The sequence below is a fragment of the Pelodiscus sinensis genome, chromosome 6, assembly GCF_052426305.1.
Source record: "Pelodiscus sinensis isolate ZL-2025 chromosome 6, ASM5242630v1, whole genome shotgun sequence".
Taxonomy (NCBI): domain Eukaryota; kingdom Metazoa; phylum Chordata; order Testudines; family Trionychidae; genus Pelodiscus; species Pelodiscus sinensis.
Genome location: NC_143057.1, coordinates 96,744,842 through 96,762,304, shown reverse-complemented (window position 1 = coordinate 96,762,304; position 17,463 = coordinate 96,744,842). Strand labels below are relative to the sequence as shown.

Below are 17,463 nucleotides of genomic sequence, written 5' to 3'. Positions count from 1 at the left end.
TAGTGTGTATACTGACTTAATTAGGTTGGCTTAAGCTGCTTTATCAACCCAACTATGCACTGTGGAACCAGCCTTAGGTTTGCTCTTCTCAGTAGCCTTCTGGGCATCAGTTAGCTATTTTCTAGTGACACTTTCCCTAGAGCATTTCAGAAACTAAGTGGCCAGTATATCATCTTTTCAAACAAGTTTGTCTCTAGAGTTTATTTTCATTATGTGCAGGGCTCTTTGCAGGTAGATAAAATTGGCAAGTCTTTACTCCAGGTAGCTTGTAATCAGAACTATGCACAACACAGCAAAGTTTCTGGAAATAAAAGTTGAGGACAGTGAGGGTTTTAATTGTTAAAGACCATTAGATGAACTTACTGTTAATGCCTTGCAATATTCATTACAATAAAAGCTTTATCTGGCATGTTAGTAAAAAAAAAATTCTGGTTAACTAAGAGGCTTATCAATGGCATATCAATTTTCAAAGAATTAGGATACAATAAAATTAATGAAGTATAAAATACACAAGTACTCACCAATCCAGTACTAGTACTGCATTACAGAGTGAGTTCTTGAAGCACTAAGTTATATACAGGTAAAGTTGCCTATCTTATGACACTACGTATCACCATGGCAGCACATGATGTACACCCAAATCACTAAAAATACATTTAACACTAAACGGATATTGAACATAATTTAATCTTTGATTCAGAAGACACTTCAGGATCTTGCAGTTCCTTGGTATAGTCAACATAAATTATCCTTGTAGATGTAGAAGGTATAGGAATTTTTGCTGAATCTGTAATGACCCTGTGACACATCCTTGAAGTAGATTTTTTTAACAAATCCCTGGTATCCGCTTTCTTGTCTTCCTCTTTTGCATAAAAGTAGAGTGCAGAATATGAAGTTTCATAACCTTCTGGGCAGTATATTAGTCCTGGTTACTAGATTGAAGATTTGTATTGAGAGATACCAGAAATGCTGTTTAATAGAGCTTTCTGCTTAGTAAAGTGCCAATAATACAGCTTTTACAGTATATTAATAACTTTAAATTTGTTACTTTCCAAACTGTTAGTTAATGATTGCCATCCTTTTGAAAATGAAAGAAGGTATTTTGGAATGTCTTTCTTAGACTCTCACTATGGATTTTAAGCAGCAAACTTAAATCTAACAATTGTAATTTGTGGAAGACTATACAGTAATTCCTCATTTAATACTATAGATACGTTTCAGAAAATGATTGTGTTAAGTGAAAACGTGTTATGTGGGGTCAGTTTTCCCATTGAAAATAATGAAAAAGGTGGGGGTTGCATTTCAAGCAGTGGTATTTATTGGAACCAGGACATAAGGTTGGGGGAGAAAGGCGACGGTTTACAGCAGGGAGGGGAGGTGTTTGGCTCTGGGGAATGAAAGGGGAGGAGAGAGGAGGTGGATTGGGTTGGAAGTATGCCCCTGTAATGGGTCTGCTGGCACCTGCACTGCGTCTGGTGAAGGGGGGGGGATCGTCGGGGAATGGCGCGGCAAGCAGCGAACCCTCCGCCGCTTTGCAGGGAGACGGGGGAAGCCCTGTGCAGCTGCCAGCAACAGGCTGGCTGCAGAAATCTTGTTATTCAGGGGACAGTCGTGTAATTCAAAAAACGTTCTCTTAAAAAAAAAAAAAAAATCGTGCTTTGCAAAAATGTGTTAAGCAGGCTCGTGTTAAATGAGGAATTCCTGTATATGTAATCTACCATATAGGAGCATTGTGGTATACGTCCTCATTTTGGAAGTAAATATTCTGCCACTGGTGAGAAATTGCAGGTATGCTAGTATTTCCCTAATCTACTGGTCTAAACAGACTCTAATCTAAATTGTGTTAATTTATTAATAGTGTGCTGGGTAACAGTGGTGGCTTGCTACTTGGCAAATTGTAGGTACCGAAGAAATAAGATTATACTTGAGAAAAGAAACATCCTTTTTTGAAAACTTATGGTTTGGCCAAATCTGCAGCATTGTTCAGATTTCTATTGAGTTGTCAGGCTTACTAATTAATCTTTTTGGGGCTTAATTTTGAAAGTTCCACGCTGCTACAGAAGTCTTTCTGAACTGTGTTCTGACACTTAGGTGTCCAGTTAGTCAGCAGAGATTCCAGTCAATCCTCTATTCTTGGTCAAGCCACATGAGCATTATTTCTAGTTGAGATAATTATAAGGAAACATCACATCCAGTTTGGGGATCACAAGTCTGACGTACCACTATCAACATAGTTTAACTTTTTACTTGGCTCTTAATGAGTGATAAAAGCACTAAATTAAGCTAGACTAAACTGCTAGCCATGTGTTCCATGTCTCCTTGGCCACAGTGATAGGTGAACTTGGAACCCTAATGGCTGATCCGCCCTATTCAATATTCCTTAAGGACAAAGTCTTTCTACAGCTGCACCTGAGGGTATGTCTAGACTACATGCCTCTGTCGCCAGAGGCATGTAGATTAGGCTACCAGACATAGTAAAATGAAGCGGCGATTTAAATAATCGCCGCTTCATTTAAATTTACATGGCTGCCGCGCTGAGCCAACAAACAGCTGATCAGCTGTTTGTCAGCTCAGCGCGATAGTCTGGACGCGCGGGTGTTGACATCAAAGGTATTTGTCGACCACCCAAGTAAACCTCCTGGGATGAGGTTTACCTGGGTGGTCGACAAATACCTTTGATGTCGACACCCACACGTCCAGACTATCGCGCTGAGCCGACAAACAGCTGATCAGCTGTTTGTCGGCTCAGCACGGCAGACATGTAAATTTAAATGAAGCGGCGATTATTTAAATCGCCGCTTCATTTTACTATGTCTGGTAGCCTAATCTACATGCCTCTGATGACAGAGGCATGTAGTCTAGACGTACCCTGAGATTTATTCTTGTATTTCTTTCAGAATTTCTTATAAGTCCGTGAGCCCATTTACGTGAGTTTTCTTTTTCTCCTGAAGCCTCTTACCTCTGGTGCACGAAGGAGGCCTTGTTCCCTCAGCATGAGACAAGCACTGGTATTTTATCTGCACATAAGGCAAGATCAGAAATTTACATAGGCTGTTAATTTCTGTAGCAGAACAAATAGTGCAAGAGGTGAGCACAGGTCTGGACCAACAGACTCTGATTGCAACAAATCTTCAGTCTCAGGTGCATGGATTGTTTGTCTATCCCTAATGAAATCCAGACAGGCACCGCACGTCTCAAAGAACTGTAGTTGCTGCTCCTGGAAATCTAGTACCTCTAACTTAATGTATTTAGAAGTACAAATAGGTATTTTGTGAATTGATGGTGAGTTTCTACATTTAAATACAAATTAAATGGTACACAATCCCAGAAAAATGAAAGCATTTGCCAGAGCACTACTTTGTAAATGTCTCGTTTGTGTATAATGTATATTTAATGTGCTTTTTTTAACAGGATGACTCCTTTAATATGCATAACACCAACAATGCTCATCATGAGAGGGACATAAACCGAAACTTTGAAAATGAAATTCCTCAAGAGAATGGAAATGCTTCAATGATTTCTCAACAGATCATTCGGTCTTCAACTTTTCCTCAGACAGATGTCCTTTCAAGTTCACTTGAGGCAGAACATAGGTATGTACTTTGTATCAGTGTCTGCAATAGCTGTTGAACATCTTTTTGTGAATTCATGACTGATACAAACTTTAATTTAAATATAGGGATAAACCTAATGCTATGATCATGAGTTGATAATTAATTTTAAAATATAACTTCTCATGGGTTGCTGTGCACACACATTGGTTTCCTACTTAAATTTGTCTAACTTTCAGTTTTTCCACATTTATTGTTGAAATATAGCAAGATAATCCTTTTTATAGTTGCTTTTGTTTTGTAGTGTGGATTAACTCAAAAGCAAAAGGGGAGAAAATGGGTTCTGAAAAGTACTGAAACCTGCTGTTCCAGGATGTCTATAAATAATCTATAGCAGCAGCCACATAAGGAGGTGAATAATACTGCTGGGAGATCACATCTCCTGTAAGCAATTTTGCAATAAGTGTAGATGTTCAATGCTATATTTCAGCAGTTCTTTCTGGTTACTAAAATAACATTTTTCATTCACTGTCACCACATCACAGTAAAATTACTGGAATCTTGGCAGCACAACTTACTGAAGTGCCGCTTCACCTTAGCGAGGTGGCATCCTGCGGTAGTTAACTAGGTTTTCTGTAGGGCAACAATGGACAATTCCGATGAAAGTGGTAACAAAGTAGTTATTGAAAAACTGGCTTGCAATTTTTATCCACGCATTTTGAAAAGCAAGCTAATATAATCATTACAGCTTGATTCTTTTACAATTGATCGAGTTCAGTGTAGAAAGGGTTAATGGCTCATGTTGCAGAGTTTTGAGATAGTAATGCACTTTAATCACTAGAATAGAATGCTGAAGGACAAGGATAGCTGTTTTGGTAAGAATTTAGCAATTGTTTTACAATAGCATGTTAAGGCATTTAAAGAAGCTGCTCTTAAATGATAAAATATGGTAACCATTTATCAAAGTGAAGTGTAAATAATAAGGGGTGAACCAGCATATAGCGATTAATGAACATATTTTATGCACTTAAGTGTTGTCATATTAGAATATACTATTTTCCTCAAGTACATGCCTATTCTTGATTTTGGGCAATCTCTCCCAAATGACCCTTTGCTGCTGCTCCCCATCCTGGTTAGAGCATGTTATGCTACTGCAGAATTCTTCTTCCCTCCTCTTCCCCCATAGTTTGTGGCTGATATAGGGGCCTTGGGACCCTGCACAGCCCAGTTTGCAGTGAGTGGAGTGGCCAGCCTGATGGTGCTTGGAGGGTACATGCTCCTGGATCTTGTTCTCCCAGGAGTGGAGTGGACCGGGAGACCCAGCCAGATCTGGCAAAGGGAGAAGGGCAGGACTACACTGCACCATGTCCTCCAGTGGGACAGTGAAGTTGGGAGTAGTAAAGGCTCTGGAGGTGCTGGTGTCTGGATCGGGGACTTGCCCCTTCCTCTTGTCTTCGTGGAGAGGAGGGGCTGATGCCTGTGTTGGGGGCTTTCTCAAAGCTAGGCTTAATAGGGATTGGGGACTGGTGTATCATCACTTTATTTAAGGCTTTTGCAAAAGTCTAACAAAGGCAGTGTTGTGCCAGTTTTGATTCTTTCTATCTGATCTCTGAAATAAAGTTTGTTGCTCCCTTGCTGGAGCTTCTTTGTTCATTGGTTCGATTTGTCACTATTTGATCTCCCTAGCTTAGATTGATTTTTATGACCATTTAGCAAGTCTGACTTTTGCGTAACAGAAGGTCATAGAACTACTGCCAGTAATTCCTGCATTATGCCCTTAGTTTCTGTTTCAGTTATTGCATTTCTCTTAAAAGGTTATCCAGTCTTCTAAAGACTTCAAGATAAGATTTTCATCAAGTCTGTGCCTTCCAGTTTGTCTTTGCTTTCCCTCAGTGGACTGATCCTGCCACAAAGTACTTTGAAGACAATTGCCCTTTTTCTTGCTCTTTGGACCTAAAAACCATTCCTCAATTTTATCAGGATTTTACAGGCAGTCCCCGGGTTACATGGATCCGACTTACATCGGATCCCGACTTACAAACGGGGTGAGGCAACCCCACACTAGCTGCTTCCCCCCAGCAGACCAGGGAGACGCGAAGCTAGTGCCCCCCCCAGCAGACCAGGGAGACGCGGAGCGGCTTTTCTCAGCAGACACCTCAGCTTGAGAATAAAGGACTGAGGGAAGTGAGGTGTGGGAGAATAAAACTGAGCTCTGGAGAAATGTTTGGCTAGAGTTTCCCCTACAATATGTACCAGTTCCGACTTGCATACAAATTCAACTTAAGAACAAACCTACAGTCCCTATCTTGTACGTAACCCGGGGACTGCCTGTATTTGCTTTACACTGATTCCACACACACATTCAAAAGGGTAAATAACTTGTTTTACTTCACAATTGAATTAATTTCCCATAGGATTGCTGTCAGTGCCATTGTTTTTTCTTTGCTTCTTAGTTGGCTTTGACCTTTTAGACCAAAAAAAAAAAAAAAAAAAAGATGCTTTCTATCACATTGTGATTCTTGACTTCTGCCACATGTTTTCTTCATCAGAAGTGGCTATGATTCTTTGTAGTGCAAAATCATTGCTAGTAGTGTGTGCTGCTGTTTGTTTTCTTTGCAGTCCTCTGATCATTTATTATGTGTCTTGATGCTATCAAATCTCCATCTTTAGAGGCTTCCAAATCAGGACAAGTGGCAGAAAATTGAGTCAGTTCTAGTGTTGGGCTCTTTTGATGCTGTTGGTTTGACTCTCTTCAGACACTGCTGTCTTAACTCCATGGCCGTGTCTAGACTGGCCAGTTTTTCCGGAAAATCAGCCACTTTTCCGGAAAAGCTTGCCAGCTGTCTACACTGGCCGCTTGAATTTCCGCAAAAGCACTGACTTCCTACTGTAAGAAATCAGTGCTTTTTGTGGAAATACTATGCTGCTCCCATTCGGGCAAAAGTCCCTTTTGCGCAAAACGGCCAGTGTAGACAGCTGAGATTTGTTTTCTGCAAAAAAGCCCCGATCGCGAAAATGGTGATCGGGGCTTTTTGGTGCAAAAGCGCTTCTAGATTGGCCACGGATGCTTTTCCGCAAAAAGTGCTTTTGCGGAAAAGCGTCCGTGCCAATCTAGATGCTCTTTTCCGAAAATGCTTTTCACGGAAAACTTTTCCGTGAAAAGCATGTCCGGAAAATCATGCCAGTCTAGATGTAGCCCATTTGCTGTGGTTGGCCTAATCAAGGAGAAAAAATTCATCTGACATTTACCCCACTTTAGTGCTTATGGTATTAGGATGGTCGTCTGTGAATAACAAGTTCAAGAACCACACATAATCCATATTTCTGCTGCACTCCTGTTAACCTATCCTTTTATACCTTCTGGTGTTAGGGTTTCGTGGCCTTGTACACTCTTGAACATAGCTTTTTCCCTCTTGCTTGTGCCATTTGGTTCTCTTGTGTGATTTAGAATGGCTTGCAATTGAGTGCACCTGCCTTAAGGCAGATAGCCCAAATTAGTGTTGTATTCTCTAATTAAATTTCACCAAGTCAGTAACAAATGTCAACTCCTTGATTATTATAATCTTGCCAGGAAACAGAGTTTCTTTAGCCGAGGGTTTCCCAACCTATGGGTCGGGACCCAAATATGGGTTGCCATTACATTTCAAAAGGGTTACCAGGTGGCTCTTAAGGAGCCATTCATACATTGTTTGAATTGCCCGGGTCACCAAGTCTTCCTGAATTGTCGAAATGGGTCCTCATCTGGAAAAGGTTGGGAACTGCTGCTTTAGTCTCTCCTTAGCACCTAAACGAACTAGTCTTGGTCACTTATACCAAAAAAATCACTCTACATTCAGATCACTTCTAGTCTCATGAGCAGCCCACTCACCATAAAATCTCGAGTATAATGTGCACTGATGTATAATGTGCACCCTGACTTTTGAATCTTAGCATAATGGAGAAAAAACCGAACGCCTAAATATAATGCGCACGCCATTGTACATTGAGCTTACCTCAGACATTTTTCTTTAAAAAGGCCAGGAGTTGACCCGCCAGCACCAAGCCCAGCCTCGCCCACTTCCTGGAGGAGGCCCTGGGGTGCGGGAGGGAGGGACATGCTGCTCCCACCTGCAGGCTCGCCTGTAAAACACGCACGCAGCCTGGGGAGCCGGCAGCAGAGTTGGAAACTTGCCCCCTGGACAGCTGCCCGCGTACCGTGCTGAGCTCACACCTCTGCAGGGACCCCTGGGTGCAGCCTGAAAGAGCACTGGGCAGGCAGCAAGTCAGGGTGCTGCAGCCTGGTGGTGCCACTGGCCCCTCGCCTTGTCTGGGAGCCTGGCCGGGCGGCGGCCCCCCACGCTGTGCTGCAGCAGGGAAGTTTCTGTGCAGAGGGGAGGGGGAGTTCCCTGGCCCGTACAGGTTCGTCGGCTTCTGCCAAAATAAAACTTTAAATTATAGCTCCTATATATAATGCGCACTTCGACTTTGGTGCTAAATAACCTGGGGGGAAAAGTGTGCATTATACTCGAGATTTTACGGTACTCCTAATCAATTGGCATCCTAGCTCTGACATAAAAAATAATGCCTATAGCTAATCCTTCAATAAATTATCTAAAGGTTTATTAAGAAAATGAGTAATATACAGGTTATAAGGCAAGCCAACATACTCTCACAAGTAAGTTACCATTTGAATCCCAGTAGTGACAGAGTTCAAAGCATCTTTCAGGGCAGATCCAGGAGATTCTTGGGGAATCTCTGGCCTTTCAAACAGCCAGAAAGATGCAGTTTCTTCTTGTCACAGATTTGTATTCCCTTCCGCCGGAGTTCATGATAGGAGTAAGGATGTTAAAAGGCAGAGAATTGACTAATCGACCTCATGATTAGTAGATGAGGAGAGGCCAGGCAGGCAGCCCAGCTTCTGCCAGGCAGGCAGCCCAGAACTGCAGCGGGAGTGGGCCCCTATCCAGTGTGAGCTGGGTCTGAGCCAAGACCACTGCGGCTCCACGTTTTAAATGTAGTAAGAGCCTCCTGGGTGGGTCTTACTACATTTTAAAATGCTGAGCTGCAGCAGTACTGGAACGATGCAAGCCAGGACTGAGCTGGGCTTGCTCAGTCCCGGCTCGTGCAGGGTCCAGCAGATCCTGTCCGTGGGGGGTCCTAGCAGAGAGTTGGAACCCCCATGGAGAGAGTTGCTGCTGGAGCAGCCTCCCCTACTCTCCTCTGCCTCTGATAGAGGCAGCAGCGCAGGGGGGCAGGCAGCATCGCAGAAACGGTGCTGGGGAAACCGACTTTTAAGCTGGCTGCTGTCCCCTCTACATCCCTAGATAGTTCACGTGCATGTCTCTTCTTCGTGAGTGGTCCAGTTTCCAGCTCGCTTGGTCTTTTGCTTCTAGTCTGTTTTCCCTGTTGCCATGCTTCTGGAGAGAAGCTTGGGAGTAAAATAAATCCTCCATTCACTTTAGAAAATAGATCACATGGTTTGAGTGATCATAACATTTCTGCCTCCTCACTTAGGATAGCATGAAATGTGATGGCGGGGTCTCTTTGTTTTAAAGTAGACTTTTATGAGTATCTCTTCAGTATGCCTCCATAGTTAGCAGTCTCTCTCTGCTGGTAGTGGCATAGTTGGCATGTGCAAGTGCCAAGTATTGTGGACACATTTATGAAAGTCCGTTCAAAGGCTTACCTTTAGCATTAAGGCATCTTTCATAATTGAGTTCTAAAGTTATAAACAGGGCTCGACAAGCTATAGAATCTACTCGCCCATGGCGAGTAGATTTCAGCTGCGCGCCCCGTCTACCAGCGGCGCACATATGCGCAATGCGGCTCTTGAGCATGCGCAGTGCGAGGCTGGCAAGCGGCTTTCGCCGCCGTTTGTGAAGCCCTGGTTATAAATATACGTGTTTACTGAAGAGCCAGAATAATTCTGAAGGGTTAGCTCCTGCCATTTCAGACTCTATGCATATGTTAAATAAAAGCAACAAACACTGTTGTTAAAACCAAACAAACCCTATGAAGTATGTGTATTTTGCAACTGGGTATTGATCACAATTTTTGAAGACCTATTTAAATAGTGTTCAAAAAACAGAATTTTGAATGTTTAATGTAAATGTCACAATATTGTCTTTTTTCCCCCAAAGGTTGTTGAAGGAGATGGGTTGGCAGGAAGATAGTGAAAATGATGAAACCTGTGCTCCACTAACAGAGGATGAGATGAGGGAATTCCAAGTCATTAGTGAACAGGTGATACTTATTAAAAACTACCAAGTATTTGCATTTTATTTGTTTACACATTCTTTCAAAACACAATGGAGGGATATGCCAATATTAGGTTGTGACATTAAGCGAACTAGGTAGTGCGAGATGGCTTCGGAGCACATACATATTATATGTTCTGCAATCTGAAGGGAAATTCAGAAATCTGGATGATTTTACAGGATTTTATTCAGTAGTGGTATTCCAATGTTGGCCCCAGGATATTAGAGAGGTAAGGTGGGTGAGATGTTGAACCAACTTCTGTTTATTGCACCAACAGAAATTAGTCTAATAAAAGATATTACTTCATCCACCTTGTCTCTTAAGAGTTTTTTGTATTTAACACCTCCCCCCCCCCCGTATGATCGTCAGAAATAATTTTGCAGGGCTCTAAAAATCCATAGTTGAGTGAGCCTTGCAAGTTCATTTTGCATCACATTTCTTGTCACTTAAAGGTAAGCTTATATCTAGTACTTATGGTGTAAAACTATTTAATTTGCTTTCTTTGCTACCAGTGATGTTGCTCCATGGAGTCCATAGACTCTCCAATTCCTTCATATCAGACTAGAGGGGGTTTTCTTTCTGCGGACTCTTTTACAGTTGCATAATTTTCTGAAATCTGGGGTTTCTTTGGCTTGGAATCACCGGAAAAAGGTTTCCAGGAAAAGAGGCGAAGAAGCCATTGTGACAGTTTTTCCCGCATCTTTAGAATATTATCCTGATTGATATGAAAAAAATGAATCTTACCATGTAATATATTTGAAATGTCCTACAAGATCCACAGTTGATCAAAAAAGAAACATTGTTTAGTGTAATTAATTACTGCTGTCAATTTTCTTCCCACTAACTATTTTCTTTTACATTTCAGTTACAAAAAAATGGCCTTAGAAAAAATGGCATTCTAAAAAATGGCCTCATCTGTGACTTTAAATTTAGCCCCTGGAAAAACAGCACTTTCAAACCCACGATTGAGAATGAGGATACTGAAACAAGCAGCAGTGACACATCAGATGATGATGATGTGTGAAGAATTCTCTAACAGCTTTAGAAATTTTTGTGATCTCATGCAGATTTGGGGGTGAATTGTTCAACCCCCATTCTCAAGCTATAATTTATGTAGAAAAATCCCCCATTGGAGGAAGAATTTTGGGACTTCTCTCTGAAGAAAACAAGGAATGTTGTGTTGGGCTGTGAACATTACTATAATTACTTTGTAAATGAATGTTGTAGAATGAGGACTTTGGTTGATCCAGCGTCGACTTTCTTCATCACTGCAGCATTTCTCTGACTAGCAATGTGACAATGTAACAAATGAGATTTTCTCATTTAATAATAAAAACAAAAATTGTATAATGTTTTGCAAAGCTTCTGTCTTAAATGTCCAGGTCTTTAACAAAAAGGGGCAACTTGACAGTGTTTTGCTTGCTGAGACATTTCTTTTACAATGGAAACGCTCAAGTCCATTTAATAAGCAAAAAAGGGGCAATGTATCATGTTGGCTTAAATAAGCAAAGTGCACTAAAACTTTGTTTTCTTGAATTGAGCTGTTGTTCTGTTCCACTTTTTCCAAACATAATTGCTCTTTAGCAATTAATAGTTTAATTATTGTAACAGCAAAAAGACTATTGCTACAATTACAGATTTATAGAACTGACCTCAGATCAAGAGCTTTATTTGGTTGCTTCAGGTCCAGGAATCTTAGAGTGGATGTTAACAAGGATTTTTTGTGGGAAAAATAAACATTTTGATAAATTATTCACATGCATAAACATTGACTCTGCTGTCTGGATCTACATGGAAAATAAACTGGATTTACAGAATATTGTCTCAGTGCATAGCATCACAAGTATTGTTTATAAAATCCACTTGCAATTTGCTTGATCTTTATTAGGTTGCAAGTATATTATAGCAGCAATGGTTGCCTTTTACACTCTTAGGAAAAAAAGCCATGATGTTAATCCTTGCATTTACTGCTATCAGTTTCATTGGTACAATAAGCAGTTGATTTCAGCGGCCTTGTTAAACATGATTTTTATAGTTGCACTATAATTCTTAAACCACTGTGGTATTGATATGTTTGTTTATTATTGGAGATAGTATTAGGCATGTCCAAATTTACATTATGGGTTTATATTGTTTTTATTTCTTTACATTTTTCCTTCTGAGGTTGTTCCAATTTTATATAGCAGGGCTACTCAACTTTGGAAGCCCTGGGGGGCCACAATGATACTCACAGCACATGCCGAGGGCCGCAACTTAAATGTGGTTGCATATACAGGCAAATATACAGTGAGCCCTCGCTACTTCGCGGTTCGACCATCGCGGATTCACGACTTCGCGGACTTTTTTCATTACTTGTCTCCGACCAGTAGCATCTTCTCGCGGCCACTTTGTTTGCCGCTCTCTCGCCGGGTAGATGCTGCTACGTTACTGTGTAACTTTAACCTGTGCTGTGCGTGACTGTTTGAAGTTGAACTTTTTGTTGAACTTTCTGTTTAACCCCTGCAATGGCTCCCAAGCGTAAAGGGAGGGTTTTAAAAGTCTGAATATGCATGTTAAATATGGTGTCCCTACTTCGCGGATTTTCAGCTATCGCGGTCGGGTTTGGAACCTATCTACCGCGATAAACGAGGGTTCACTGTATATGCAAATAGCTTTTCACACTGATGGGCATGAATTCAAAGATTAAGGCAAGACTACACACACGCAAGCCCCATTTAAGTCAGTTCTGCTGATATTAATAAAATTCAATATATACCCAATTTCCACCCATATGACAGCGCTCTTAAAGAGCAATGACAGTCCAGGAATTTAACTACTAAAATGCATATCAACAGAAGACCATTATATTGACTAATTTTTTGTTTTGGCTCCCACCTGCAGGCCATGTTGAGCCCTGTATAAATCCAAACTGCACCACGGGCCGCAAATAGGCCGCGGACTGCATGCAGCCTACGGGCCACGTGTTGAGTAGCCCTGCCATATAGCATAATTTAAAGCATAAATGCATGATACAATTTTCTAGTTCTATAATATAGACCTATATAGATGTATGCAGATTTTCCCCTTGAAATATTTCCTATTTTGCTAGATCCTGCATAGTGTTATGTTTTATCCAAGATTAATTTTCACTATGAAAGTCATTTTCCTAAAGGGCAGAATTTTTTGATTAAAATACTAAATGTTTGGGGTTGGGAAAACTTTTTACAAGTGAACATTAGACTCGTTTTGGCAAAATTGTAAAAGGAGGTGTTTAAACAAATACATGCATGAAATCGGGTTTGTACTATAAACTGAACATATTTAAGCATGTGTTTATTTGGGCACAGGATATCTGAAAGTTATCTGAATGTTTTAATTTCCTGGTTCTTTTCCTAACAAGAATTTCCATGTTTAAGAAATGCTCCTCTGTCATCACTCAGTTTTGACAGTTTAATCTGGTTTGTATTTTCCACTTGTTCGCATTATGCACCTTGCCTGTACTCTACCAAGGGCTAATGGCATGACCCGATTAATTTAGATATCCCTGTCCTTTTTTTTATGTAGGACTTGGGATATAAACCACCTGCTCTCAACAGGGCTTAGGATTTGAGGGATTTTTTTTTTACACAGCTATGCTTTAAGTCTTTATTAGCTATATATACAGCATATATTTGCCAAGCAATGTTTTATGCTCACCATTTTTAAAAGACAAATTTTACCCGATGGCTAGTCAGGATTTATTTGTTCGGGAGGGTTTGACAATGCTTTTGCATATTACAGTTGTGCAGCGGGGTTAGAGTTTTGGCAGTTTGATGTTGAACCTCAGAGGTGTGTGTTTGCATGCCAAGTAAGTTATCCCAGAAAGTACAAAAATATATGTAGTCTAGAGAAATAAGAAAATTATAGGCCAAATTTTAATAATTGCATCTTTAAATATCACTTCAAGGTGGTTACTCACTATTTTAGGTGCATGGTAATCTGTGCCTAAAAGCATGTAAAAACCACAGTGATTAATTTAAAGGAAAAGAGAATACTGAACCAGAACAAAAATGGTAAACAGTATTTTCTGCATGTGGAGAACTTTTAATGGAGATTATACCTTTGGAGACTAGTCCTACCTCTGGGTGGGGGTACTGGTCTCTTGTGATTCTTAAGGAGGAGAGTATATGGTATTCCCCAGAAGTAGCAGTGAATCCAAAATAATTAAAACAGTTTATACACGGAAAAAATAATTTCATTAAGGGCAGTTGAGTCCTGATTAGTATGTCATGGGTAACATGAATATTTATAAATGGGCAAAGGTGAGTACCTTTAAGTCCTATGAAACTAAGGCTAATATTCTCACACAAAAGTAGCCATATAAGGAGTTGTCTTAAGACAGGCAAATTAATGAAAAACAAGAATTTTAAGTGAAAATTAAATCTCACGATTTGTCTCTGTTTACCAACATCAAGCCTAAGTTTCTTTTCAAGGAATACATGTTTAATGGCAATCTGTTTTAGTGTCTGAAAATGCAATAGCATTTCAATATCCTTTTAGAATAAAAATTTAATTTAATTTTGGCAGTGCTTTCAGCATAGATGGGTAAAATGATAGCAAAAGGCCTGAAGATGTCATTGGAGCTATTTGGTTTTCTTTGTGATGCTGCTCTAATTTTTTTGGTCTCTTACAGTTATCTTGCACAGATGAGCACAATGACTTGTGCTGAGTATTGTAAAGCTGAGGGGACGAGAGTGAACTTCTTGCTCAATTCAGAGTTTTATGCAAGGAGGAAAACACTTCACATTTGCTTAAGTTCAAATTAGTTCTCATCCAATCACTGGTTCAGTGTTTTCTTAGGTAGATCTTAGTAACTTTCAGCTCATGAATAATGTATTAGTGGTTTCAAATAATTCCATAAATTCTTAATGCTTTTTGATTCTCAAAATAGTATTTTAAAACTTTATTTATTCTTAGTGTTTAGTCATCAGTCATAGTCCTTTATTAATAATCTTTGAAGCATTTAAGAGAGGTAACCATGTTAGTCTGTAACTTAAGAAAATGTAAACAAGTGGTCCTGTAGTACCTTAGACTAACAATATAAATGTATAGTATCATGAGCTTTCATAGGCACAACCTACCTCTGTTATCAGAAAACTATCAAACACAATCCCCGATGATGCCACTGAACACCTGGTGACTGAGCTATGTGCCTTTGTCCTCACCCACTACTATTTCCAATTTGGGGACAGTTATATATTCAAGTCAGCAGCACAACTGTGGGCACCTGCATAGCCTCACAATATACCAACATCTTTGTGGCTGACCTTGAAAAGCGCTTCCTCAGCTCTGGTTTCCTAGCATCTTTACTCTCGTTAGTCTACACTAATGACATGACATGTTCATTATATGGACCCATGAGAAAGAGACCTTGAAGAATTCCATAGGGATTTCAACAACTTCCATCCCATCATCAGCCTTAGCCTGGTTCCACTTCCTTGACTCTATAGTACGCTTAAACAATGGCCACATTTCCACGATCTTATACTGGAAACGTACCAACCATTATACTTACTTACATGCCTCTAGATTCTATCCAGGACATATCACACGATCAATTGTTTACAACCAGGCCCTGTGCTCCAATCCCACAGACAAACACAGGGTTTCTATCAGACATTCTTAACTTAAATATCTACCTGAGGAAGTAAAAAAACATTGACAGAGCCAGATGAGTACCTAAGATCAGCTTTTTCAAGATGGGCCCAACAAACAAAACAACACTACTAGTCATCACGTACAGCCCCCGACTTAAACCCCTCCAGTGCATCATTAACAATCTACACCTTATCTTGGAAAATGATCCCGCTTTTTCTTTCAGGCCTTGGGAGGCAGGCCAGTCCTCGCTATAGACAGCCCCCCAACCTGAAGCAAATTCTTTCCTGCAACCATGCATCATACCTCAAGCATACTTACCCAGGAACCTACCCCTTGAATAAACTCTGTGCAAGTGATACCATCACAGGACCTAACCACATAAGCCACCACATCAGAGGCTCATACAATGGCACATTTTCTAATGTGATCTGTGCCAGCAATGTCCCTCTGTCATGTATTTTGGCCAAACTAGACAGTCTCTATGACACAGATTAATGGACGTACATCAGATATTTAAAATAACACACAAACCTATGGGGCAACATTTTAACCTGCCTGGGAAGTCAGTGATGGATTTAAAAGTAGCCATTCTTCTACAAGGTAATTTCAGGAACCAAGTGTAGAGACACACTACGAAACTGGCTTTCATATTCAAATTTGACCATCACTCAAGGACTGAACAAAAACATGAATTGGATGGCCCATTGTATTCAACATCCAAATGACATCAAAAGCTGAATATTGGACACAGCCCGTTCTTTTAGCCTCATTTAGTACAGACAAGATAATAGGTGTTTTCCACCCTTCTGCTGTCCCTTTTCTGCTTTAAATGTTGGGGTTTCTGTGCCTTTTGCTCCACTTATTTGAAGATGTGGATTCTGCTCATGCTACCACATTTTTTGTTAGACTCTAAGGTGTTACAGGACCATTCGTTTTTTTAAATCTTTGAAGATGGGATTTTTGGTCTAAGTTGGTATGAACATTGCTTAAGCATTTCCAGATATATTAATTTCCAGTGGATATGTTATATATTCATATGGTTTCTTGCTTTAAAAGTAGGCGGTTCCAGAAAGCCTAATGAACTCCATATTACTGCATAACACATCTTACCATTTATGTAGCAAAGATACTAGGGCGCTATTAAATTTCAATAGCTTTGCATTTAGTTAATATATTTGCAAATACATGTATCAAAAGAAGCTTGTCAGAGCTCTTATCTTTTCCCCCACCTGCAACTCCTATCTCTGTTTTTGGTCAATGTTTTTGATCAATATGGATGACCCTTGTTGCTCAGGCCCATAACCTGGGCTTCATCTTCATCTCAGACCTCTATCATGGTCACAGGATGATCTCTGCCTTATCCCCCTGTGCAGTCTCTTTTGAGTATACACTTTTAGTAGAACTTGTCTCATGCTTAGGATGGTTTGGGGTGCCCCAGGCCCTGTGCTTTGGGGCGGGCGGGGGGAAGGCTGTGGTGGTCACCTCAACCATTCTTCGTATGGGAGGGGACCAGAATATTATGGGAACCTGGTTCAAGGGTCGCCTCCTTTCCTCTCACTGTGGCAGCAGGAGCTGGAGTGGCCCCAGCAGCCTGCTACGGTGTGCTGTGCTTGGCTTCTCTGTGTCAACAGGATGCAGAACACCCCAGCCCTAAGATGTTCTGCTTCCTGCCACTATGGAAAAGCAGGCACAGCAGGCTGAGAGAGGATGGCAGGGCGGGGCAGAGTAGGTATCTGGGCCAAGCTGGCTTCCACTGCTGTGGTGAGTTTGGGAGGAGGGAAGCAAATCCTATTGCCACCTGGCCCCTGGCAATCCCCTGGCTTATGTTGTGTGGGGGTAGGTGATGGAGCAGGAATGGGAAGGAGTGTGTCAGGGCAAAGCAGGGTGGTGCTATGGGGATGGGGGGAGGGGTTGCCCCAGGTTCTACACCCTGAACCCTCCAAGAGATGACCCTGACCTTAGGTTACAGATTTTGTTTTCTTCACCTCTCAAGGGAGTTATTCAATGATGCAATTGTTAGGTTGGAACTGTGAGTTGCAGCTCCCTGTTTTCCAACAAT

At 40.9% G+C, this 17,463-nt stretch overlaps 1 protein-coding gene across 6 annotated transcripts in view; it reads left to right on the top strand.

The window, feature by feature from the left end:
- GPBP1 (GC-rich promoter binding protein 1) overlaps positions 1-11,605 on the top strand; it is a 78,884-nt gene extending 67,279 nt beyond the window's left edge. For all 6 annotated transcript variants that reach the window (XM_075932415.2, XM_075932414.2, XM_075932412.2 and 3 more), the window contains 3 exons: positions 3,412-3,593; positions 9,671-9,773; positions 10,654-11,605. In XM_075932415.2, the coding sequence (XP_075788530.1) occupies positions 3,412-3,593; positions 9,671-9,773; positions 10,654-10,812 (444 nt within the window). In that variant the 3' untranslated portion in view covers positions 10,813-11,605. The remainder of the gene's footprint in view (positions 1-3,411; positions 3,594-9,670; positions 9,774-10,653) is intronic.
- The last annotated feature ends 5,858 nt before the right edge of the window (positions 11,606-17,463 follow it).